This window comes from Astatotilapia calliptera, chromosome 9 (assembly GCF_964374335.1).
Source record: "Astatotilapia calliptera chromosome 9, fAstCal68.1, whole genome shotgun sequence".
Taxonomy (NCBI): Eukaryota; Metazoa; Chordata; class Actinopteri; order Cichliformes; family Cichlidae; genus Astatotilapia; species Astatotilapia calliptera.
The window spans coordinates 30,236,931-30,263,723 of record NC_137430.1 but is presented as its reverse complement, the minus strand read 5'-3'; the positions used below and the strand labels follow the sequence as shown (position 1 = coordinate 30,263,723).

Genomic DNA, 26,793 nt, shown 5'->3' with positions numbered 1-26,793 from the left:
AGAGGTAAGGGGATCGCCTTACAAACCTTGTCATATTCTCTAAGGGAACACTGAATGTTAAACTTAGCATTAAAAACACCCACTGAGAGAAACTGTCCCTTTCATCAAGTAAGTCTGTTATAAAGATTATGTTTTTTTCAAACCACTCTTTAACAAACAATGACTTCTTATTAATTGTAATTGTTCTGTTATTCCACAAGGTGGAGCAATGTGGTGAAAAGTTATGGGCAAAAACCTTCTTCCAATAAGACAAGACCTGCTTATGATATTCTGACAGTTTCACAGGCAACTTCAATATATCAAAATCACATTTCAGGAGAAAATCCAACCCTCCCACCTTTTTGAAAATATTTTTTGGGATATGGAACCATATGGAGTCAGGTTTCAAGAGGAAGGCTTTTATCCAGTTTATTTTAAAAACTCCAACCATTGATTGAAAATCAATTGACTTTATACCACCTTTAGCGTAATCTTTGACAAGTTGTGATTTTTTTAATGTAATGTGTTTTATTGCGCCAAATGAATTGATAGATTATAGAGTTAATCTTTTTAATACTTTTCGGGGTAATGTATAGTGAGTATGCTGGATAAACCATCTTTGAGACGCCCTCTGATTTGGATAATAGATTGCGTCCAAAAATTGTAATATCTCTCGTCAACCAATGATTTAGTGTTTTGGACATGCCATCAATTTTGTCTTTTAGGTTTTTTGATTCTCTAGTGTTGATGTCTTTGTCTAAATAGATGCCTAGATACTTGACTTCATTTTTCACTGGAATCGTCCTCATGGTATTTTCCAAGCAATCATAAAGTGGCAAAAGTTCACACTTCTTTAGGTTCAGACACAAGCCTGAAGCTTTAGAAACAATTGAAATGACATTCAATGCTTTCTCGAGTATTGATTTATCCTTTAAAAATATTACTGTGTTGTCTGCAAACTGACTTATTTTCAGTTCAATATCAAAAATGTTTATTCCTTCAATGTCTGAATGGTTCACAATGAGGTAGGCCATTAATTGAGTGCAAAGAATAAATAATTTTGGAGAAATTGGGCAACCCTGTCGAATTCCACAGAATATGTCTATCCTAGATGTTATGCCTGGATTGAGCGAAACATAACTATAAATTTGCTTGTAGAACAGTTTGATCACTTTGCAAAATTTGTTTCCAAATCCAAAAAGTTCTAAAGATCTAAATAAAAAATTATGGTCTATTGAATCAAAAGCTTTAAAAAAGTCAATAAAAAGTATTAAACTTTCTGAATTAATAAAGGATCGATAGTCAATCATATCTAATATCAATCTTATGTTATTATGAATCTGCCTTCCTTTAATACATGCTGATTGGCACTCATCAATCAATTTGGTTAAGACGCTTTTAAGCCTATTTGCATATACTAAGGCTAATAATTTGTAGTCGTTACATAAAAGTGTTATGGGTCTCCAATTGTCTAGCATTTGTAAATCTTTGTTTGGTTTGGGTAATAAGGTTATTAATCCTGTTTTCGTTGTTGGGGATAGTTCTTCATTTTTTAAACAATCCAAAAAGCCATTAAATAACAAATCTTTAATGTCTTGCCAAAAGGTTTTATAAAATTCAATCGTTAGACCATCAATTCCAGGTGATTTTCCATTTTTCATTTGTTTTAGAGCTGTATCTAATTCGGATATTTTCAAATCTTCTTCTAACCATGTTTTTCCAATTTTTTAACCTGATCTTTAATCATATCAAAAAAGATATCTGCATTTTCTTTTTCAGTTCTTGATTTATACAGATTACTATAGAATATGTTAATTTCCTCACTTATTTTGTTTGGTTCCTCAATTATAGTACCATCTTTACTCAATTTAGTTATTTTTTTCTTTGTTTGTCTACGCTTCTCTAGACTATAGAAATAAGATGAATTTTTTTCTCCACGCTCAATCCACTTGGCTCTAGACCTTACATATGCTCCTTTAGCTTTAATCAAGTACACCTCATCTAGCTTATTTTGTAAAGATTGTAAGCGTTCTGACTCTTCTGCAGTCATACAGGGTTTACCACATAATAAATGAATTTGTTCAATTAGATTTTTCTGTTCACATACGCGTAGGGCAGACACTTTCTTTCCCGTTTCTATAGCTAATTGTTTCACATTATATTTAAACCATTCCCATTTACTGACATTAGTCATGCTCATATTGTTAATTTCTGATTTAAGTTCTTTAACTTGTTTACAGAAGTCTTCGTTTTGTAATAAACTATTGTTAAATTTCCATATGTTGTCAGATCTTTGTTGTTTACGTAGAGATAATAAGAGACTTATCAGACAATGATCAGTAAGTGGGGTTGACTGGGTCTCACATTTCGTAACATATGATGATACTGTTTGGGAGACAAGCCAATAATCTAATCTTGAACATACGTTTTTATTTGATGGACTAAACCAAGTATATTTCTTCGTATTTGGGTTTGTCATCCTCCAATAATCGATCATATTGGTTGTCGTACAAAAGTCACAAATAATGCTATCGTGTTCTGGTTGATTTCCTCTTTGTGGTTGTCTGTCAAGCCATGAGTTAGGAGCCAGGTTAAAATCGCCTCCGGTTATCACCTGGGTAGAACCATATGTAGTACTCCACTTTGCAATTAATTTACTTAAGTTAGACATCATATTTCTATTTAGCGACCTGTTATTGTATCCATACACGTTAATAAGAATAATTTTCTGTTCACAGACTTCTACCAACACCATGATCCAATGCCCCATTCCGTCGCTTTTATGATCAATAACTCTCCCTGCAAATTTGTTGAATAAGATCATAACTCCTGCTGAGTGAGTAGTACCATGTGAATAAAGAATACTATCTCCCCATTGATGTTTCCAAAATGTTTCCTCTTCCTTACCAGAATGTGTTTCTTGTAAAAACAAAATGTTTGCCTTAATTTCCTTGCAGAATAAAAACATGGCCTTACGTTTGACATTGTTTTTTAAGCCTCGAACATTTAAGGAACTTAATAGAACAGCCATCTATAAGATAAAGAAAAAACAAAAACAAAAAACGCAAGAACAAAATACAAAACAAGAACAGTAATGGCTTCCTTGGCACTTTCTAGAAGAAAAAAAAGTGCTTGAAGCAGGAATAAGCCTAGTGTCCTACCTATGTAATCATAACAGTACTCTATCACAGTACTACCCCTTTATATATGCGGCAATTTTAGCTCTGGATAGCCCACGTTTAACTACGGCTTTGCTTTTTGACCCTCTCCTATTTTTTATTTGTGTATTTTTAACAGATATGTATATATAAACATATATATACACACATACATACCCACATTTTTTGGTTAACTTGTAGTGACTTCTTCAAGTGCATCTCACAGATCGATCCTTTTACCGTCTATTATTGCATAACCCTCCTTTAGGAATGCTCTTTTGCCGTTGTTTCGAGCTTCCTGCACCTTGGGCCACAGCTTGATCCGAGCTTCACGGTCTTCTTTGGAGAAGTCTTCTTTAAATTTTATGTTCAGTTCTTTGCAGACCCTGGCCTCTTTGGATTTCCTCCATACTTCATCCCTTGCCGTCCTCATGCTGAACTGTATGATGATTGGTCTTGGCACCTTGTTGCTCACTGCATTGTCTTTCTTCCCCAGTCGGTGTACTGTATCAACCATGAGCTGCAGTTTTTCCACTGATACAGGAACCACTCTTGTTAGAATGCCGATCACTGTTTCACGTGTATTCTCGTTGTCCTTCTCTGTCAGACCCAAAATTCTGAGGTCCCATCTTCTGCGGTAACGTGCACTCTCCCGACAGCTCTCCTTTAATTCTTTGTTTTCCTTCATCAGCGACTCCACCTTTGTCGTCAGCTTGTCAATTTCCTCTGTTTTTTTGGGTCGCCTGTGTATTTACTTCAATGCATTGTTCGAAGGCTTCCAACTTCTTTTCAAGCGAATCAAACCTTTCCTCGCATCTCTTTGTGAAGCCAAGTAAAACTTCATATACATTCTCGATGCTCACCTGCTTCTCAGTTATTTTGCTTTTCATTTTTTTGGGATTGGGACTTGGTAACGGAGTGTGGTCACCTATGGGTCTTCCGATCTCTTTCTGAAGTTCCATCTCTTTTATATCTTCATCCTCACATGCTTCCCGCATAGCAGCAAGGTTGTAATCATGGTCGGAGAGGCTACCTGTTAGCTTGGGGTTAGCCATTTTTATCACTCTAAGTTTATCTTTGTGTCTGCCTGAAGGTCTGTCAAAGTAACTTCCAGGGGGTTTCGCTTGCGTTCTACTTCCTTTGGAGTAACAGTTTGTCAGTAAAGTATTTTACAGGACATCAAAATCACGTTTCTTAATCAGACCCGCAGATTGTACAACCGCTTATTCCGCCATCTTTCTCTCCCCTGGGTAGACCCTGTTGTCACTACCCGATCCGTACCGGAAACCCGATCGGTACCCCGCATGCGTGAAAGGTTTCTACTTCCGGTCGTAAGGATCGGAGAGTCCTGATCCGTAACTTTCTTTTTATTTTTCGTTTTTGTCTACATTGTACTGAAATGCTTCATTATTGCAAACATTTTAAGATATACTTGTTATTCTTAACATCTTAACAGATACTCTGACCCATAACTATCGTAAAACGCTGTAAATTATTCCAAGAAATTACTTATTGCTGTAGTAAAGATGATCTAAATACCCAAGAAAGGAGTAAACTTATGGAGTTGCAAACTAAATTAGATCAGCTCTACCTAAATAAAGCAGAAGGAGCTTTTGTGCGTTCACGGGCCAAGTGGATTGAGGAGGGGGAAAGAAATTCTTCATATTTTTTTAATTTAGAAAAGAGCAGACAGAAAAGAAATTTTATATCTTCTCTGTTAATTGATGGCATTGAATGTGACGACCCTAAAATTTTGGAGAATGAAACTTATACATTCTATTCCAATTTATACTCCTCACAGTTCTCCCAAGCAGATTGTGATGTCTTTTTTGATCAAATAGATAATCTGATCCCTAAAATTGATGAATCATTTAAGGAATTATGTGAATCTGACTTCAGAATTGAAGAGTTAGATGCATCTGTTAAGAAAATGGCACTTAATAAATCCCCTGGTCCAGATGGGCTTACAGTTAATTTCTTCCAATTTTTTTGGGAAGACTTACAGGAAATTTTATTCAAAGCTATACTGGCCAGTATTGAAAAGGGAGAATTGATGTCTAGCATGAAACAAGGATTAATTACATTAATTCCTAAACCAAACAAAGATAAACGACAATTGGATAACTTAAGGCCCATAACTTTATTAAATACAGATTATAAAATTTTCTCTAGCTCAGTTGCAACAAGGCTCAAACAAGGGGTTTCAAGTATAATTAGTGAGACACAATCAGGGTTTTTGAAAGACAGGAACATTCATAATAATATCAGATTGGTTTTAGACTTACTGGACTACAATGATCTGATTAGTGATGACAGTTTTATTCTTTTCTTGGACTTTTATAAAGCTTTCGATTCAGTAGAACATCCTTTTATTTTAGAAACACTAACTCGATTTGGATTTGGGGATAAATTTAGGAAGATAATAGATATACTGTATAATGATATAAATAGCTCTGTGTCATTAGGCTATGGCACTGGTAAAAGATTTAGCGTCAAAAGAGGAATTAGGCAAGGGTGTGGAAGCTCTCCATTGTTGTTCATAATGGTTGTGGAGATGCTCGCAATTCTAATTAAAAACAGCAGCGTTGCCGGAATTGAGATTATGGACAATTCTTTAATAATTAGTCAACTTGCGGATGACACTACTCTTTTCTTAAAAAATGAACATCAGATTCCCCTGGTAAAACAAATAATCACTACATTCTCAAAAGCTTCAGGCTTAAAGTTAAATTTAAATAAATGTGAATTATTGGCATTAAAGGAGTGTAATTCACAATTACTGTACGATATAAAGGTGAAGAAGGAGGTAAAATATTTGGGCATCACAATTTCAAAAGATCACAAAGTCTTAGAAAAAGTAAATATTTTAGATAATGTTGACAAATGTAAGACAATCCTAAATAAGTGGTTACAAAGACACATCACAATTTTTGGAAGAATATTATTAACCAAAATGGATAGTTTATCTAGATTTATATATCCAGCTTACTCTCTATCAATATCGAATAAAGTTATTAAAACAATTAATAGCTTGAATTTTAATTTTATTTGGAGGAATAAGTGCCATTATATATCTAAAGATGATTTGGTTAAACCATACATTGAAGGCGGTGGAAACGCAATTGATTTTGACATAATGAATGGTGTTTTGAAACTTAAATGGTTAAAATCCTTCCTAAATAATCCACACTCCATTTGGTTTTTTATACCAAGTAAGGTCTTTAACACACTAGGGGGTATCGACTTTCTCCTAAAGTGTGACTTTGAAATTACCAAGCTACCTGCTAAACTCTCTGAATTCCATAAACAGGTCCTTCTTTATTGGAAAATGTTATTTAAACATAATTTCACTCCACATAATAGCCCAATTTGGAACAATAGATATATACTGATTAGAGATGGACCGATCCGATATTACGTATCGGTATCGGTCCGATACTGACCTAAATGACTGGATCGGATATCGGAGAAAAATAAAAAAATGTAATCCGATCCATTAAATATCACGAAAGCACCTCACAAAACTTGCAACACGCCGTAACTCACCTCAGAACGTTAGCATGTGGAGCAGTATGCATCACGTGATAGAGCGGCTGTGGCATGCGGGACCTGTCGGTGGTCTGGATAGCATTTGGAGCTTCGCTAGCAACCTGGCATTTCATCTCCGACAAAGTTATCCCCGAGAGAAGTAAAGCAAGTGTGTAAGTCCATCTCTGAATGTTTGTAAAGCATTCCTGCGTTAAGCTTAACGAGCGACTGCCTCTCGCTCTCCGGCTGCTACTTCAATCGTGAAACTGCTTAAATGATCAGCTGATCGGCTTTTCTGTCGCGAGTCCGTCTTTGTTTTTGGCCCACTTTGCACCAGAAAGAGGAAACCAGCGGCTGAACAACAGCAGCACGTTTAAGCTTGATAAGCTGTTGTTAGAATTTATTTAATATTACTTTCTACACCAGGATCATTTTCTACGTAGCTGACGCTGGTAACTGTGCAGGGGCGGATCTAGCAAAGTTTAGCCAGGGGGGCCGATAGGGCATTAACTGGGAAAAGGGGGCACAAAGACATACTTTTCTTTCTTATTCTCATTTAAAATGTCTAGCTTTTAATAAATAATTATCTGACACCCAAAGTTTTAATTTGATGTAAAATGAATAGAAGTCAATTACTGTATATAGTGACTATTAAGTCTAATATATATACCCTAGTAAGCTATAGTACTTTTTCCTTTGGGAAGGTACCATCTGTGCAGTCTGCAATTTTGTTGAAGAAAGATGTTGAATCTATTTAATATTTCTTGAAAAATAATTGATTTCTGTGCATTTTTTTTCACACTGCATCAAATTAAGGTTGATTACGTCGATTAAGCATCATGAGGTGGCGCGTGAGGGGTGGTTCCCTATTTTTTATTTATTTATTTTTGTTGTTGCTGGGAGTTGGAACCCTATTAGTTAGGTTGCTTAATATTTAAGCTAAGTACTCTTTAAAATACCAGAATAGGGAGGATGGTGTAGGTCTAAGTTTATTAGATTGATCAGTATTGCTGAACTATGAAATATTTTTTTTGTATACAGGTATAACAGAATAGCTTTAGTGTAGTTGTTGTTTTAAACTTGAGTATGAACTTGCAGACTTGCAAAATGCAGCAAGATATTTTAAAAAACAGTTTTGTTGATTAAAAAACACTATATCGGATTCATATCGGTATCGGCAGATATCCAAATTTATGATATCGGTATCGGTATCGGACATAAAAAAGTGGTATCGTGCCATCTCTAATACTGATGAACAGAAAATCTATTTTTATTCAAGATTGGTTATCAAAAGGTGTTTGGGCAATTGCCCATTTTGTAGATGAGGAAGGACATGTTCTAGGACATCAAGATTTTTGCCAAAAGTTTAATATCCAATGTTCTAAAAGTAAATTTAATCGGGTTATAAAATCCATTCCATTGTCACTTAAAAACATAGTTGTAAATGATATAATATATTCTGACATCTCCCCCAAGTTAAGGCAATTATATATAGATGGTATTCGATTTTGTGATGTTAAATGCAACAATAAGTTTCTTAGATCTTCATTAAGGAGTCTTTATTCTCCAAATTTACTTAGACGTAATTACATATTAAAAGATTTCCAAAGGGAAGAAATTGAAAAAATAAGAACTGATTATATCACCTTCCCTATCCCTCCTAAAGGGAAAGAAGTCCAATTTAAAATCTTGAATAAAATTTACCCAACAAATAGACTCCTTAGTGATAGATTCAAAATAGAAACGGGTAATTGTGTATTTTGTGGAACAGAAGAGGAGGATTTGGACCATCTATTCTTTTTGTGCAATTTTATACAAATATTTTGGTTGGATTTTCATACCTGGCTTTATTCCAGTGGGATTCAAATTACCCCATTTACCTTAAATATGATAATGTTTGGAGTGTTTTTGAAAGAAAAGAAAGCTAATTATGGTGTTAATGTGTTATTAATCTTGTGTAAGTATTTTATACATAAATGTCGCTTTTTTAAGATTAAACCAACACTGGCTCACTGGAAAAACGACCTAAACCTGTTGGTTAAATCTTTGACTTTAGTTAAAAAGAAAAAGGCTGCTTTTTTTTGTTTCCTTTGTAGAAGATTTTGATTTAGTGAGTCAATAATCTGTTAATTTATGTGACCCCATCTTTATATTTTATTTTCACTATATATGAAAGTTGCTAATATGTAAGAAATGTTTATTCTCTGAATCTGTAATATATGGTGCATTTTGTTTGTATGTTTATATTACTAATAAAAAAAAAAAAAAAAAAAAAAACTATCGTAAAACGCTACGACCGGAAGTAGAGACCTTTCGCGCATGCGGGTTGCCGATCGGGTTTCCGGTACGGATCGGGTAGTGACAGGCGCTCCCCGGTGGTTGCAGCCAGGTGCTCTTGTGGTTTTGCGCAGACAAAGCTGAATTTTCATTCAAAGAGAGTAAAGTAGCACCAACGTTTGGATCGATATCTGCATCGATCTGCCCACCCTTGTCTCCTGGATCGTAGCTGAGATCAGCGTGAACCACGTGGGTCTCTGCTCCCTGATCTGTTTCCTGTGTTTGGAAAGAGTTGCAGCTTCATCGCGGAGTTTCTCTCGGTTTGTGGGCTCATCTAAAGGTAAGCACCGAGCTAACTTTACTGTGAGTTCAGTTCATGTTGAGTTTAGCTCCTGAATGAGGTCTTCTGCTGCTCTCCTCGGTGTCTGTTCACAGTTTATTGTGAACACGTTGAGAGAAGAGTGAGAGAGTGTTTGGAGAAAAACACCAACTAATCATTAGCTCAGCATGCTGGGAGAAGTTGGAGCAGAAAAGTCTTTTCATTGTCCCTGCAGCTGTTTTTCTGCCTGCACCAAACCTCTACAGCCTGATTTCTATTTGAAGTGATAACAGGAAATGGATGAGAGCGATCTGCTGCAGTATCAGGGTCACAATAAACTTTATTGTCCAGCTGCTGTGGATGAACACATGAGAGGAAGTGAACTCCTACAAAGTCTCATTTTAATGAGTCTGGCTGCTGTAAAGTGATGCACAGGAAGATGTTAACAAAAACTAATGAAACAGAGATGAAAGTAAACAGTGTTCATATTTGAAAGCACAGAGAATAAAAATATATTGTGGTGGTTAATGTGCAGGAGAGTGTGAAGAATGTAATAATGTCTTCCTGTGTCAAACACAGCTGCAGTCAAAGCAGGAAGGGAAGCACTGAAACCACTGATCAAAACTCATTAATCAAAGACCGCTGATCAATGGCCATGAGTACCATTCAGAGAGTTGGGGAGTCGCTGCAATCACAGCATTTGATCAATGAGCTTTGATCAGTGGTTGTTGATCAATGTTCATGAGAATTTGCATATTAATGCTCAATAACTGACCTCCCAGCCCATTGTTCCTTCAGTGGTGCTCGTTTCAGTCATTATGCAAATGCACTGTTGAAAATTGAGGAGAGCTGCAGTCAGCTGAGACTAAAGAAGTCACTTGGATGAGTGACGAAATGTTTCTCCCACAAAAAGCTACGTCCAGATGAACAGAATCAAAGTTTTGGGAATGGTGGAGGTGGTGGGACTGGGGGGCTGAAGGAGTTGAAAGGGTGGGGGAGTAACAGGTCTGTCTTTAAACTTGTAGTTGCTGTTTTCCAGACTGAAGCAGAGTCGTTAGCTGAAAACTGGTTTTAGAGGTTCATTCAGGACACAACAACAACAACAACAACAATCTTTATTTATAGAGCACATTTAAAAGCCTTGGGCATACCAAAGTGCTTTACATAAAACAATAAAAGGTTCAAACATTGATAACGGATAAATAAAAATAACGAGTTATGTTCATAGATAAAAGCTACCAATAAGAATGACTACAGCACATGGGTAATAGCAAGATAAAAGCTGTACCACCATAATAAAAGACACCAATAGAAAGATAGGAGGGAATTAATACAAGAGGTCAATAGGTCACAGCAACCAACCAAACAAACAAACAAACCAGCAATTAAAAGGTGGAGAAGGCAAGTTTAAAAAGATATGTTTTAAGCTGTGATTTAAAAGAATGAATAGAATCAGATGCCCGGATGCCAATCGGGAGATTGTTCCACAGCACAGGTGCGACAAGAGCAAACGATCGATCACCTCTAGTCTTAAGTCGAGATCTGGGCTGAGCCAGCAGTAACTGTGACGATGACCTTAAAGCCCTAGCAGGAGCATAAGGGTTTAAAAGGTCCTTAAGGTAGCTGGGTGCAGTGTTGTTAGTAATTTTAAAAGTAAACAACAAAATTTTAAATTGAATACGATATTTGACAGGCAACCAGTGCAGATCGGCAAGGACAGGAGTAATGTGGGCAAACTTGCTGGTTTTAGTTAGAATGCGAGCTGCAGCATTCTGAACTGTCTGTAATCTCTGTAAAAGGGAAGAGTGGAGACCACCTTCTCAGGCTCTTACAGCCTTACCTGTATCATAACAAAGTGTATAAACCCCAATCCACCTTTAACATGGTCCTTCTCCCAAACCTTCAAATAGGACTTTCTGGCCCTGTCATAGTAAAGGGCTGCTTAGAATATTAGAGCCAATGTCACAAAGTTCCTCCTGAAGTATAAGTGAGTGAGAGAGTTTCCTCACTTTGCAGCACAACACGTCTCACAAGATTTCTACAAGCAATCAGAGTGAAATTTGTACTTTGTGTTGTCAGATGAACATATGAGACACTTTGACTCTTCAGTGCAGTGTGGAGCCTAACAAAGATCTGTTTTGTGTCCCAGCTGATCAGCAGGAGGAGAAGAGTCTGACGGAGCAGCAGAGGAACATTTTCAGCCATCTGGACTCAGCTGAGTCACTACAGAGGAAACAATGAGCTCAACACAGGAGGTGAGGAAAATATCACAGTTTCACCAAATAATCAGTCACGTCTAAAACTCTCATCCTCCCAACCTGTTATATGACTGTGTTGCATATTATGTTGTTTTTTAGAGACCACAGCACATGTTAAAATCAGGAAGGTTTATTCATCAACATTATTAATAATAAAATGGACATTTGTCAGAGTTTTAGCCCTGATACTGCTGGATAAACAGAAACTCACTCAGGAACGAGGTCACACAGAGCTCAAGTTTTCACTCGCGAGGGGGAAGCAGTTGTCTCCAACCCATTTCAACTTGCTTTCCCCCTGCAGGTTGTTTTTATTGGTTACACACATGAATATTCATGAAGCTTGTTGCTGTATTACCTATGAGAAACTACTATAACTGGTTATAAAGTGATTGTACTGTGCAAGCGTGATTATACATTGTGTCAGCATCATGAGCTTCAGTTTAAATGAATCTTTGCTACACTTGATGTAATCTAACTCTGACATGAGCACCACAGTCACCGTGCACTAGGGGTGTGTATTGGCAAGAATCTGGCGATACAATATGTATCATAATACAGGGTAGACGATACAATATATTGCAATACTAAAAGCCAGACGATATTTGTGTTTAGTAGGACTAAATTTAATTAGGAAAACTCAAGTAAACAGTCCAAACTGTTTAATGCTTCACATGAAACATCTGAAACAAAAACACTCTAAGTTCAAAATGAATGGAGAAATTAACATCTGCCTTATTAGAAGTCATGTCAAATAAACAAACAAAAACTACTTTACTGAAATATCAAGTATTTTTTAACATGAAAAAAGTAAACATGTAACACTGAAGTCTTTCTAAGTACTATGATTGTAAAATACTTATCCAAAAACTGCTCTATGGAGCATCAAAACAAAGCACTTTTTATGTGACCTTAATAACATAAACAAATATAAATCAAAAATGAAATTGCTTGAAGAATCCATCCAAGTAAACATTAACAAAAAATGTAAAGTGCTATTACAACTAAGTGTTAATAAAATAAAGTACAGCTCTGCAGTGTCCATCAATGGAACACTTTTAGTACAACCTGAAAAAAGGAATTTACTCATCTAAATAAAAGTGCTTATGAGACTCAACCAAAATGTCAAACATTCTCATATCAGAGATTTTACATGTCTAGTGTTTTCTCAGTGTTTATTTTTCAATTTCCAGATTTTTGTGCAGGAATACAAGCTGATCGACATGGTCAGCTCTCAGGACACTTCTCTGTGCATTTACTATGTCTCCTGCAGAGGAGAAAACTCTCTCTGCAGAGACACTTGTTCCAGGAATGCATAGGAAACTCCTTGCTACTTTGGATAGCTGAGGGTATTCCTGTTCATGGTCCTTCCACCAACTGAGAGGATTTCCTGTGAGAGGCAAAGGGGTCTCATCTCTATACCTCTTGATCTCAGCTGCAGCAACATCATGTTCTGATTTTGGTGCAGTATTGTCAGTAGTAGAGGCAAACGTAGCTCCGAGCAAGTCCACCAGTGCACATGAGGTCCTCTGTCTCTTTAGGGGTGGCCGAGGGATGGAGTCAAAGTTGTCTTTGATATGTGGGTGATGAGCCTCCTCTGTGGCATTCTCTTCCTCCACTTGTTTGTCAGTCTCCTCATTCTTTTGCTGCTGAAAAACATTAAATTCAAATAGTATTAATGTCAGAAAGTCAAAATTCAAATCCAAGATTCACCCTGTTTTTCACTAATATTTGATGACAAATGTCATCAATATGCTTTTTTTTTTTGCTTTTTACTTTATTCACTTGCTTATAACTTCAGTTGAGTTTTTCCAAATAAATTAATTTATTTACTTACATTTTCTTCCTTCTTTATCACAGTCACCACAGTGTCCAAAAGTCTGGAATAGGTCTCACTGGTCTCTGCTTCAGACAGGAAGGGCAGGTCCTTAAACCGAGGATCAACAGTTGATGCCATCCATAGTGTCTCCCTCTCATTTACATATCTCTTTCCCTGATCTTCTGCTCTGGCAGTCTTAATGTTCCTTACTGTCGGTGTATCATCAACACTTTCTTGTGCACCCATCACAAGCTTGGAATGAAGAGGACCAATGATGGACAGGGTTGGCATACTCTCCTCTGACATCACCAGGGTGGCGTCCTTCATAGGCTTGAGTGCCCTGACAACTTCTTCTGCACATGTGATGTCAGATTCACTTAATGTGAAAATTTCTTTTTCACTCCTACTAACTTCTGCAGAAAGCAGAGCTGCACAGATGGCTGGTTGCTGTTCTAAAAATCGTTCTATCATATCATAGGAGCTGTTCCATCTTGTAATTATGTCCGTGATCAATCTGTGAGCTGGTAGCTGAAGGAGGCACTGTTTCTGCTTCAACTGGTTGCTGGCTGTGGTGCTGCGCCTGAAAAAGGCTGATACACGTCGGATCCTCCCGAGAAGTCGCACCACGGATTGTATTTTCAGTGCTTTCTGTGAGGCGAGATTCAGACTGTGTGCAAAACATTGTATGTGCGTCATGCCTGCAAGTCTAGCCGCGAGAGCCATGTTTGGTGCATTATCGGTAACAACAACAAGGTCCTTTGCGTTCAATCCCCATTCAGCCACAGCGTCAGTTAGTAACGCTGCAATGTGCTCACCTGTGTGACTGTCATGCATGGCTCGGGTTTGTAGTACATGAGACTGAAGGTTCCACTGGTCCGTTATGTGATGTGCTGTAACAGTTACGTACGATTCAGTGGCTCTCGAAGTCCAAGCATCGCATGTCAGAGCAACTGTCTCAGCCGAGCTGAGAGAGTCCAGCACTGTCGCTTTGACTTCTTGGTACAACTTTGGCAGAGCGATGTCCGTGATGTGTTGTCGAGAAGGAACGGCGTAACGGGGCTCCAGCGTTTTAATCATATTACGAAATCATTTATTCTCCACAACACTCAGAGGGCGCATGTCTTTGCAAATAAAAACAAGTACTGACTGCGTTATTTTTGTTGCACGAGTTGAAGTTGCTGGTAGTTTCGAAAAGTTAACTTCTTCAATTGTCCGTTGAGAGGGATCACCTCGTTTCGTTTTAAAATTAGCATTTGACGCTACGTCGCTATGGTGTCTAGACACGTGTGTTCGTAAATTTGTTGTGTTACCAGAATATTTGACTCTGGCGGTGCAGATTTTACAGACTGCATAGCTCTTGTCATAGTCTTTACTGCCTTCTTTTGTCCCTAAAGCCAAAATAAGTCCACACATCAGCTTTGAAAGCTGCGGGGGACGGCTGTATCCTCTCCTCTTCAGTCATCAGTTAGCTAGCATCACACACGTCCACTGACTGTTCTACTTCGTTCTTTTGGCAAACTAGACGCTTCTACAGTTATCGCGAGACCTCGTTTTTACGTTATAGTAAAGGCGGTGAAAACTGCAAACCAGTGGCCGGAGTTTGAATTCCAACATACAAAAGAAATAAACAGTAAATGCATGTCATTTTTCAATTAAAAAAATCGATAACACTGATTTTAAATATCAATTCAGTATCATTGGGCGAAATATCGCGATATTTCGTTGTATCGATATTTTCTTACATCCCTACTGTGCACCAGTCACACACCGTTCTTTACTTTAAATCCATCGCAGTTCAGCAAACAAACCTGTTTATCCTGCATTAACCTGCAGAGGATCTTCATGCAGTCTTTAAATAACACAGTTAATCTGCCTCAGATTGTTTTGCAGCATCTTTCACTATGATGATTCTGTGTTCTGATTTCAACACGTGAGGACTTACATGTAAGCTTTAATCTCCAGTTGATCAAATCCCACTGAGCAGTCCTTCCCATTAAATCTAACCTCTCTTCTTCCTCTCCTGTCCTGTGTGTCTTATCTTTCTCCATCTCTGAGTGAAGTTAGCTCTCTTTCTTTTCTCTCCCTGTGATGTGCAGCAGCTGGACCTTTAGCCAGCAACACACTGTGAGACAAACTGCACACAAACAGTTTGTGTGTTTGCTGATGTTTGTTGATAGAAACGCTGCATTTGAAATTACCTGTTTGTTCAGGTGCTGTGCAAAAAAGAAAGAAGAACAACGTCTCACTTTAACTCCTGACTATGACTCACAGTTTTGCCTCTTTCATCTCTTTTTATGTTTCATACCCTGGTGATTAGTACACGATCAGGATTGTCTTTCATGTGTTTCTTTTCCCGTTTCTCAAGTTGGTTTGATGTTTGATGCCTGCAGTGATGAAATAAACCCCTCAGATGCCTTAAAAGTAACACATCTGTTTTGCAAATGTAAGGAGTACAAAATACAATTTTCTTTTTCTAATGTAGGGAGCAAAAGTAAAATATTTTCCTTCACTGAATCAACTTTTAAATGTTACATTGTAATTATTAATATTGAAAAATGACAAAATGATAGAAATATGTAATAGGAAACAGGAAACATAAAAGTATAGACTTGGTAAACATTTATACTTTTCTGAGTGTGTTAGCATGCTAGCATTAATAACTGTGTACAGCAGGAGGGATGGGCTTGATTTTAGTGTTTGAACAGTCATGAATTATTTTTAACACCAAGTTGGATGTAATGTGTTAGAACTACCAGCAGGTGGGGATAAGAGACCTTTAATGTGTTTGGTGCCACACTCCACCTTCAGGTTTAAAACTAGTGTTAATGGAGTTTGAAGGTTGAGTTTGTTCCACGACTGCATTTCACTCACTGCCTCTGTTTGTATCTCTGTCACTGCAGGACCAACATGGAGCCAGAAGTCAGCGCTCTCAGGAGGCCGACAAACCTCACAGAAGAAAGAGAGAGAAAACACACACCTGTGACGAGTGTGGGATGGGTTTTACTGTGAAGGAGTCACTAAAACGTCATCAGGTCATCCACACTGGAGTTAAAGCGTTCAGCTGTGACTTGTGTGGAAAGTCTTTTTCCTGGAAGAGTGGTCTAAAAACACACCAAGTCATCCACAGTGGAGTTAAAGCGTACAGCTGTGATCAGTGTGGCAGAGCTTTTACTCACAGTAGCAGCTTACAGAATCATCAAGTCATCCACTCTGGAATTAAGGCATACAGCTGTGACATTTGTGGAAAAACTTTCAGCCAGATAGGGAGCAGAAATACACACCTACGCATTCACACCAGACATGATGTGTACTGCTGTGAACAGTGTGGCAGACAGTTTATAACCAACAGGCAGTTACAACAACACATGTTTACCCACACTGAGGGACGACCTTATAAATGTGACCTGTGTGAGAAGACTTTTAAAGCTCCACGTCACCTGAGGCAGCACCAACAGATCCACACCAGAAAGAGACTCTACAAGTGCAGTTACTGTGAGGTATGTATTTATATTGTTATCTTGTCATTTTAGCCTGACTGTTTGGAACAACTCTGCTCATTAAACTGTGTTAGCATGTTAGCAATTCTACTGCATGGAAAAGCAGCTCTGAGTGATTATTCAGATTTTCATTTCAGTTATTCAATTCAATTCAATTTTATTTATATAGCGCCAAATCACAACAAAAGTCGCCTCAAGGCGCTTCATAGATACAGAGAAAAACCCAACAATCATATGACCCCCTATGAGCAAGCACTTTGGTGACAGTGGGAAGGAAAAACTCCCTTTTAACAGGAAGAAACCTCCGGCAGAACCAGGCTCAGGGAGGGGCGGCCATCTGCTGCGACCGGTTGGGGTGAGAGAACGAAGACAGGATAAAGACATGCTGTGGAAGAGAGACAGAGGTTAATAACAGATATGATTCAATGCAGAGAGGTCTATTAATACATAGTGAGTGAGAAAGGTGACTGGAAAGGAAAAACTCAATGCATCATGGGAATCCCCCGGCAGCCTACGTCTATTGCAGCATAACTAAGGGAGGATTCAGGGTCACCTGGTCCAGCCCTAACTATATGCTTTAGCAAAAAGGAAAGTTTGAAGCCTAATCTTAAAAGTAGAGATAGTGTCTGTCTCCCGAATCCAAACTGGAAGCTGGTTCCACTGAAGAGGGGCCTGAAAACTGAAGGCTCTCCCTCACATTCTACTTTTAAATACTCTAGGAACAATAAGTAGGTCTGCAGTGCGAGAGCGAAGTGCTCTAATAGGGTGATATGGTACTACAAGGTCATTAAGATAAAATGGGGCCTGATTATTTAAGACCTTGTATGTGAGGAGCAGGATTTTGAATTCAATTCTGGATTTAACAGGAAGCCAATGAAGGGAAGCCAAAACAGGAGAAATATGCTCTCTCTTTCTAGTCCCTGTCAGTACTCTTGCTGTAGCATTTTGGATTAGCTGAAGGCTTTTCAGTGAGTTTTTTGGACATCCTGATAATAATGAATTACAGTCGTCCAGCCTGGAAGTAATAAATGCATGAACTAGTTTTTCAGCGTCACTCTGAGACAGGATATTTCTAATTTTAGAGATGTTGCGCAAATGGAAGGAAGCAGTCTTACATATTTGTTTAATATGTGCGTTGAAGGACATGTCCTGGTCAAAAATAACTCCAAGGTTCCTCACAGCGTTACTGGAGGCCAAGGTAATGCCATCCAGAGTAAGAATCTGATTAGATACCATATTTCTAAGATTTTCAGGGCCGAGTACAATAACCTCAGTTTGATCTGATTTAAGAAGCAGAAAGTTAGCGGCCATCCAGGTCTTTATGTCTTTAAGACATTCCTGCAGTTTAACTAATTGGTGTGTGTTATCTGGCTTCATGGATAGATAGAGCTGTGTGTCATCAGCATAGCAGTGAAAATGTATGCTATGTCTTCTAATGATACTGCCTAAGGGAAGCATGTATAATGTAAACAGAATTGGTCCTAGCACTGAACCCTGTGGAACTCCATAATTAACCTCAGTGTGTGAAGAGGACTCTCCATTTACATGTACAAATTGGAGTCTATTAGATAGATATGATACAAACCACTGCAGTGCAGTACCTGTAATACCTACAGCATGTTCTAATCGCTCTAATAGGATATTATCATCATCATCATCATCATCATTTATTTATTTATATAGCACTTTAAAAACACACCTGGTAGACCAAAGTGCTGTACAATACTAATATGCACATAGTAATAGACATAGCAATAAAGTTAAAAAACAATAAAAATAAAAAAAATAAAATAAAATAAAAATGTCAGATATTATGGTCAATAGTATCGAACGCTGCACTGAGGTCTAGCAGGACAAGCACAGAGATGAGTCCACTGTCAGAGGCCATAAGAAGATCATTTGTAACCTTCACTAAAACTGTTTCTGTGCTGTGATGAGCTCTGAAACCTGACTGAAACTCTTCAAATAAACCATTCCTCTGCAGATGATCCGTTAGCTGTTTGTTAGTAGTTATGATTTTTGTTTACACGATCATGAAAAACTAAAAGGGCTGAAAATTAATATGACGGTGTTATTTAATGTTCAGGCAGTTTCCTGGTATATAATGATATTGTTATTACAGGGAGTGCAGAATTATTAGGCAAGTTGTATTTTTGAGGAATAATTTTATTATTGAACAACAACCATGTTCTCAATGAACCCAAAAAACTCATTAATATCAAAGCTGAATGTTTTTGGAAGTAGTTTTTAGTTTGTTTTTAGTTTTAGCTATTTTAGGGGGATATCTGTGTGTGCAGGTGACTATTACTGTGCATAATTATTAGGCAACTTAACAAAAAACAAATACCGTATTTCCCGGACTACAAAGCGCACCTGAATATTAGCCACACAAGCTAAAATCAGGGGAAAATCCTGTTTTGTACATACATTAGCCGCACCTGACTAAAAGCCGCAGGTGTTTCAATGTTTTTTTTGGGGTTTTTTTCGCCTGTCCCATTTGGTTCTTTAGCCATCAGAATTGTTGTCTGAAGACCAACAAGGATACCCAATGGATTTACTTTGCCAAACGGATCATCGTGGCCTTGCCGTATTGGTCCATTTGGTCGATCTTTGTTTTTATTATTTATTATATTTTATTTTCAGATGTTACAGACGGGACAGACATGAGTGAGAGATAGGAAAGGGAGAAAGAAAGAGGAAGGAAAGGAAAAACAGAAGGGGAGAGGGACAGTGAGAAAGGGGGGGAGAAAAAAAAATAAAAATCTCCTGGATCACCTGTTGAGAGAAGAATAGAAAACAAGCAAAAAAAGACAAAAAAAAAAGAAACAAAGCAACATACTAAACACAACACCATCGCATTAATCTAGCTAAGTGTAAACAGCAGTAAATACTAAATATTCAATGTTGTTGTGCAGCACGCAGGACAGATGTGCTTCGAGGTAGCAGCCAAGAAAGGTGTAATTTGGGTCTACGAGCAGTGAACACCCGTGTGCATACCTGTGTGGATCAGCGCGCTTGTATTCCAAAGGTTTCTCCATGTAACGATCTGTTAGGGAGTGTGGGGGGGCCACAGCCCCGTCCTCCAGGGTGTGAAGCAGGTCATCAGAATCATCAGAATCAGAATACTTTATTGATCCCTGGGGGAAATTATTTTTTGTTACAGTGCTCCATTTTAAACCAACATTAAGACAAGACAGACAATACGCTAACTAAGAATAGTACAATATATACATATATATATATACGTATATAGGTATGGAGGAGATCAAAACTCCAGACATCCAGAGGCCCCCAGAACACAAGAAACCAAGGAAGACCAACAGAGGGGCAGCCGCGCCACTGTTCCAGTAAGAGCTGAGGAGAGTCCCAGATGAGGGTTCACTCAGCAGCCGCAGAGCAGAAGCCAGGGGGAGTTGCAGTGACGCGCCCGTGAGCTCCGCCGGCCGCCAGCTGTGCCTGAGTGACCGAGCCCCAGGCCGAGAGGCCGGGGGCACCCCACCCCCGAAGGGGCCCGAGCGAGCCCCAGGCTCCAGGCCCCGATAAGCGGCCGCCAAGGAGTGAGCCGGTGTGTACCTGGACGCCCACCCCCAGACACAAAGAACCACCAACGCACCGACACCTGAGGGAGTCCGCCACCGGCAGGGGAAGTGGTGGTAGGTGGAGATAGGCCTCCAAACCTTGGAGGGCCTGAGGTGTCCCCAGAGAGGTGGCGTCTGATACCCAACCTGACATATAGACACAGACATACAGGCACATACAGACACAAACATCCATTCCCACCCTCATGCTCTCATATGCACTCACTCCACACTCAACCAACGTGGAGACAGACATAAAGAGACGCTGTACACACGATCACACTCCCCAAGCGTACTCTACAAACCGGGTCTAGGTACCCTTGCCCCTGGAGGGGGGAACTGCACCCAGACCTAGGTGGTGTTACCCTTTTCCCTGCGGTGGGGAGAGGCAGACCACCCCGACTCCGTAGCAGCAGGTAGGGCTGAACGATATATCGCATTTGCGATAATATCACGACATGATCAAGTGCAATTTTCTAACCGCAAAGGCTGCGATTATACTGCGATTATAAGGCTGTCCAAATTACTACCATATCCCAGAATTCATAGCGCGGCCCAGCCAAACTCCAGTTTCCAGCAATGGCGGCCGCTACTAAGTTTTAAAATTACTCATACTAATCTTTCTGGGTCACAAAATAAACTTTTAACATATTTTCAGGCGAGAAAGTAGTTGTGTAAACATCAAATATCTGCTCGGTTTATCAAGATATCCCATATTTGCAAAAGTGCTTCGACGTTTTCAGAGGCGTCTGCTACCCACCAGCTCGACAGCTAGCCGGGAGCTCGAAGATTACTGATGCGGCCGAGAACGGCACAACTCCCGGCACATCATTTTCAGATCACCGCGGAGTTTCGCTGCTCGGGTTAAACGTAATATATAAGTCACTTAGACAACCTAAAAATGTTATTGTTGGGCTTTTTTCAGTGTTTTGTTTGTTCGTGAGTAAATCGGTTTGGCTGAGATTAAAGTTATTAGATTAGATAAAATAAAACTTTATTAATCCCCCGGGTGGGTTCCTCCTTGGTTTTCACACAGCTGACTAAACGTCAAACAGAAAACTTATTAAACAGAAGTATGAGACAGTCGAGAATTTACACCAGTGTCTGGTTATATTTTAGATAGCAAGAAGCAGACGGCCGAGTTTATTAAACTCCACCGAGACAGCGGTGACGCTAATCAGAACTAGACCGTCCAATTTCACGCCTTTAAACTTTAAAGGCGTGTTTGTGTGTGTGTTTATACAATTGCTATTATGTTTGCACTTTATGTGTAATGTTACTGACTGCAGAGATCAGTAAGATGTGTGTATTTTTTATTTATTAGTTTTATTTATTTAATATTATTTTTTAATTGAATGACTGTCTAGTAGTTCACAGATGTTCAGTGGTGGTCGTCTTTCAGCCTTTCTTACCTTGGCCATGTCTCTGAGTATTGCACACCTTGTGCTTTTGGGCACTCCAGTGATGTTGCAGCTCTGAAATATGGCCAAACTGGTGACAAGTGGCATCTTGGCAGCTGCACGCTTGACTTTTCTCAGTTCATGGGCAGTTATTTTGCGCCTTGGTTTTTCCACACGCTTCTTGCGACCCTGTTGACTATTTTGAATGAAACGCTTGATTGTTCGATGATCACGCTTCAGAAGCTTTGCAATTTTGAGACTGCTGCATCCCTCTGCAAGATATCTCACTATTTTTGACTTTTCTGAGCCTGTCAAGTCCTTCTTTTGACCCATTTTGCCAAAGGAAAGGACGTTGCCTAATAATTATGCACACCTGATATAGGGTGTTGATGTCATTAGACCACACCCCTTCTCATTACAGAGATTCACATCACCTAATATGCTTAATTGGTAGTAGGCTTTCGAGCCTATACAGCTTGGAGTAAGACAACATGCATGAAGAGGATGATGTGGACAAAATACTCATTTGCCTAATAATTCTGCACTCCCTGTATTTCAGCATAAATGGCCTTTTGTTTACAGAGCCTGATTCTGCTTTCAGGAGCACATGTAATAAAATAAAACACAAATGAAAATAAGCACAAAACCAAAACATTCTGTAATCTTCTCTTATGGTTAACAAAGTTGTATCGTTACGTAATGGTATTGTAATATTGTAGCAGTAGTATCATTGCTTGTTTTTAACTTTAGTACTTTTAGACATTAATGTTAAAATACTAATTTAATGTTATAATTGCAGTGTCATGGGGGTAGTAGTGTTTTTCTTGTGTCCCATTCAGTTGAGTGTTTTAACTGCACAGTTACAGTGTTATTAATGCAGTATTAAATTAGTATTACTGCAGTGTTACATTAGTAGTTTAGCACTGCGTTGGTACCCTGCAAATATTAGCATAGTAGTACTTTAGTGTAACTCAGATGTTACTGTAACATGAAATAAGTATTACTGTAGTATTATGATGGTAGTATTGTAGTTATTGCAGCCCAGTCAACTGAGTGTGTTAACTGAAACAGTAAAATGTAATTGGACGTCTGCAGAGATGCTCTTTCCTTCAGGCGACGTTCAGGATAAAAATGTTGAAGGACTGACTTACACTGTCTTTGTGTCTTTGTTTAGAAGCAGAGCGACACAGATGGATCCAGTTCTCAACCCTGTCATCACTGTGGTGGTGGGAAAGACTTTCGTTGTCATCTTTGTGGAAAAACTTTCAGTCGGCAAGACACCCTAAAAGTACATCAACGTAAACACACTGGAGACAAACTGAAATACTGCAAAGAATGTGGGAGAAGCTTCCCCACATCAGGTGACTTAAAATGTCATGAACTGATTCACAGTGGGGTTAAAAAGCACCTCTGTGATCAGTGTGGGTCATCTTTCATCACTGCAGTCACCCTTAAAAGACATAAACGAGTCCACACAGGAGAGAAACCATACAAGTGTAGACACTGTGACAAAAGCTTCTCACATTCAAGTAGTCGTATCTATCATGAACGTGCACACATGGAAGGAAACTACAGCTGTGACCAGTGTGACAAGAGCTTCAGGAATCTCAGTTCATACTCCACACACAAACGATCCCACGTTACTAAAAAACTGTTTCACTGTTTCCAATGTGCCAAAACATTCACCTCATTGTCTGCTCTGTGCAAACATCAGCGTGATCACTCAGGACTGAAATCACTCCCATCACAGTGAACCTGAAGAGACAGAAAGATCCTCTACTGGTTTCAGGGTCAGACTTAAAACCCTTGAGATCAGGCTCCACAGAGTTCAGATGTAAAAATGTGATGAGGCAGCTGTGAATGAACATGTTCTTCTAGTGTACTGAGAAAAATTAAACAACTGATGAATAAGATAAACATGTTAAACTGTGTTATAGACAGGATGCACCTAGCTGCTACTCAGGTGCGTATGTGTGACAAAAATTACGAATGCGTAGTGACATTTATGTTACCAAGCGCCTTTGCGTACTTGACCATCTCATTTAACCTTAAACATGTTGCTGCAGCTTCTTTGGTGTTTCGCCACCACCTAAGAAACACCAACCTGAGCCACAGCCGAAGAAAATACTTTGGGGGATGCTTTTTCATTGATCTGTGGACATCACAAAAGTCGAGCAGGAAATCATTTACATTGTGTCTGTGTCCAGCAAAGGAGAGTTTACCTCTGACTTTCTTGGACTGATTGAACTGGGTGCTGACCGGCTGCTACTTGCTACTTGCTACAGTTGAAGACTCTCTTGTGCACATTCTGTGCACAGCACACACACTGGAGAATTGCTTAAAATCAGTTGATCGCAAGGTTCCCAACTGTGAGACGTTTAATCGCTGTGTGGTCAAGCTGATGCAGTTTTATTTGCAAAAAAAAGTGGAGCAAAAAAAAAAAATGCTACACTGAAGAAGCTGTGTGAAGAAAATGGGATCCCCTTTGTAAAACTGGGTATGTTTCATAATACCAGGTGGTCTTCATGGAGGTCTTTTGTTTCGTACCAATTCGCGAGAGTTGAGGCTCGAAGATGAAATGTATGGTTTTCAGGGTTTTTATCGTTAACTCTGTTTCCCTGGGACTTCTCCCATGTGTTATGAATAAATTTTAATTATTTACATGTTACCATAGTGACCAGAGAGCATTAAGGGGCAGAGAGTGTTGTTGGCGCATTTCAGGAGGAGCCTGCTAATAAAGTTAGTGAATACAGGTTTATTATTATATTTACAAAATACCGCAGTTTTTGTCTTGGTCATATCATTTTATTCTGTTGTATTTATCTGCAACACCTTAAATGCCGGTCCGGGAAAATATGTGACTGTTGGAAAACAATTCACACAATACACATCACAGCAAAGCACCTCCCACATGGTTCTAAGACAAGGCACTATGTGTGTGTATGTGTAAACATCTGTATGCATGTGAGAATGTGTGTGTGTGTGTGTGTGTGTGTGTGTGTGTGTGTGTGTGTGTGTCTCTCTGTGTGCGTGTCTAAATGTTTCTAACAACATCCTTAGTCATAATCTCCCCCACACCCAATATATGGTTCAATTCCTCTACTGGTTCACCATACACAACACAGTGAAGTCATACAAAGGGCAGGAAGCTTACCAAACATCAAACAAACCTTCACAAGGGTGTGCTTGTGATAAAACACTACGCCGAGACTGTGCCATGTGTTGTGTTGTGTGTCACGTCACATGTGTATTCATACCTCCAGTGTAAGTTGAACCTCAGTATTTGTCCAGCTCCTCCATATTTCTGTTGACCAACACTTTGGCTTGTTCCGGTGTTCCATTGAGTTTAATGAATACTTTACAGTTGCTGGTCCATGTACTCTGAATTTTTCCCTGTTTCTTCAAGTAACGTGCTTTCCTGGCAATGTCCGCATTTCTTTTTATCAGATGTTCATTCATGAAGACATCGGCTCCTTTCAGTTTCTTTCCTTGTTTTAACAGTGCTGTTTTGTGTTTTGTGTTAGCAAATCTCACAATGATGGCTAGTTTGTCACCGTCATTTTTTCAGGGTAGAGGGTGGCAAGCCTCAATTATTGTTATAATCCACTTCCACACATTTGGACCGTAGACAGGTAACCACTTGAAGCTCCGTGGAGTTGACATCTTTCTCTCCTGGCCCTCCTACATTGTCAGCTGTGACCCCCCCCCCGGGCGTTTGACCAGGGTTTGATGTGAAGCCCCATAATGATGACATCGTTCATCCGGGTGTACTGCTCCAAATCCACCACTCTGTTCTCCGGGTACGCCAGCCGCCGATCCTTCTCTGCGTTCTGTATGCGGAGAGCCTTAACTTCCTCGACCAGGTCCAGGATGGCTTTCTGCTGCAGTTTGACAGCAGAAATCTCCTCTGTCATAAACTCCAGCAGCTTCTTAATATCGTCGCCTTCCTCAGCTGACAACTTTTTTCGGGCCCATGCTGAGAGACGCTCTTCAAGCGTGTTTGCTCCATCAAAGCCATCAGAGGCAGATTCCAGTGTAAACGCTGTTCCCACATGAAAAACTGGACTGATCCACCTCCTGCTGTCAGACCTGCAGGGTTTAGGCCTGTGGTGTTTCTTCTGTCTTATACTGAACACAAACTATTTTTTTGGACTGGCACAAATAATTTGTGTGCCTTCTTATTTGATCCAGAACACCTATTTGTTCTGTAAATACATTTAAATTGTTATATAAAAACACCTGAGGGATTGGCTGCATTTTTAAGCGAATAGTACCAGATAACTGTTGTTTCCAAAACATGTGCAGAATTTTTAGAAATGTACAATTTTGTATTTGCATTTCAAGTTATGAAAATGATTCTTCAAACATTTTTATGGGTTTCACAGGAAAAAATGTAACTTTTTTCTACTCTGAGTTTGAATTTTTGCTTGAACTTAGATAACTTGTGCTAATATAGTATGCCGAAATGTAAAAAATAACTCAAATTTCAGATATTTGAGGTTGTGCTGAAAAGATTATACCAAACAAGGCAAGATAAACTGTTTTTATAATAATAATAATAATAATAATAATAATAATATAGAGGAAAAATCAAAAGCAGTCAAAAATGGCAAATTATACTTGGACCCCAGAGGGTTTAGCAGTTACTTTGGTGTTCCTCCACAGAAATGTCAGAAGTAGTCTGAACTGCAAAAGAAGCACGTATTCTGGTTGCAGGAGGTGAGCTGGCTTCAAACAAATGATTTTCATGGCATATTCTGCACCACGTCTCTGGGCGATCAAAGAGAAGAGGAAATATTACACTGTGAGAGGGCGACTGATCCAAAACATAAACATTAAACTGAAACTGGATCTTATTGTAAGGTTATCGGGCCTTATTCCAGTTTTTATAACACAGTAAATTGTTTGTGTGCATTTGAGGGTCGACGTGCCAGTTCAAACTCCACACCAGTAGGTGGCGGAAAAGCACAATTTTGTTGTTTG

The 26,793-nt window shown here is 39.0% G+C and overlaps 1 protein-coding gene and 1 long non-coding RNA gene across 3 annotated transcripts; both read left to right on the top strand.

Annotated features, from left to right (window-relative positions):
- Window positions 1-7,916: 7,916 nt before the first annotated feature.
- Window positions 7,917-24,585, top strand: LOC113029486 (uncharacterized). 2 transcript variants are annotated; one of them, XM_080306642.1, is made up of 4 exons: window positions 7,917-9,282; window positions 11,411-11,516; window positions 16,236-16,832; window positions 22,985-24,585. In XM_080306642.1, exons 2-4 carry the CDS (start codon window positions 11,499-11,501, stop codon window positions 23,561-23,563), a joined length of 1,194 nt encoding a protein of 397 aa, XP_080162768.1. In that variant the 5' UTR covers window positions 7,917-9,282; window positions 11,411-11,498; the 3' UTR covers window positions 23,564-24,585. The 2 variants fall into 2 exon arrangements, with proteins under 2 accessions (XP_080162768.1, XP_026036159.2); XM_026180374.2 differs by lacking the exon at window positions 7,917-9,282 and having other exon boundaries at window positions 10,358-11,516.
- On the top strand, window positions 16,847-21,120 carry LOC145431168 (uncharacterized). The gene is made up of 2 exons (XR_013911501.1): window positions 16,847-19,930; window positions 20,086-21,120. It is a non-coding gene; the product is annotated as an uncharacterized LOC145431168 (long non-coding RNA).
- Window positions 24,586-26,793: the final 2,208 nt, after the last annotated feature.

Bases quoted from the DNA above. Each gene is read 5' to 3' on its own strand.
- LOC113029486 (XM_080306642.1), top strand. The intron at 16,833-22,984 runs GTATGTATTTAT...GTCTTTGTTTAG, and splicing joins ACAAGTGCAGTTACTGTGAG to AAGCAGAGCGACACAGATGG.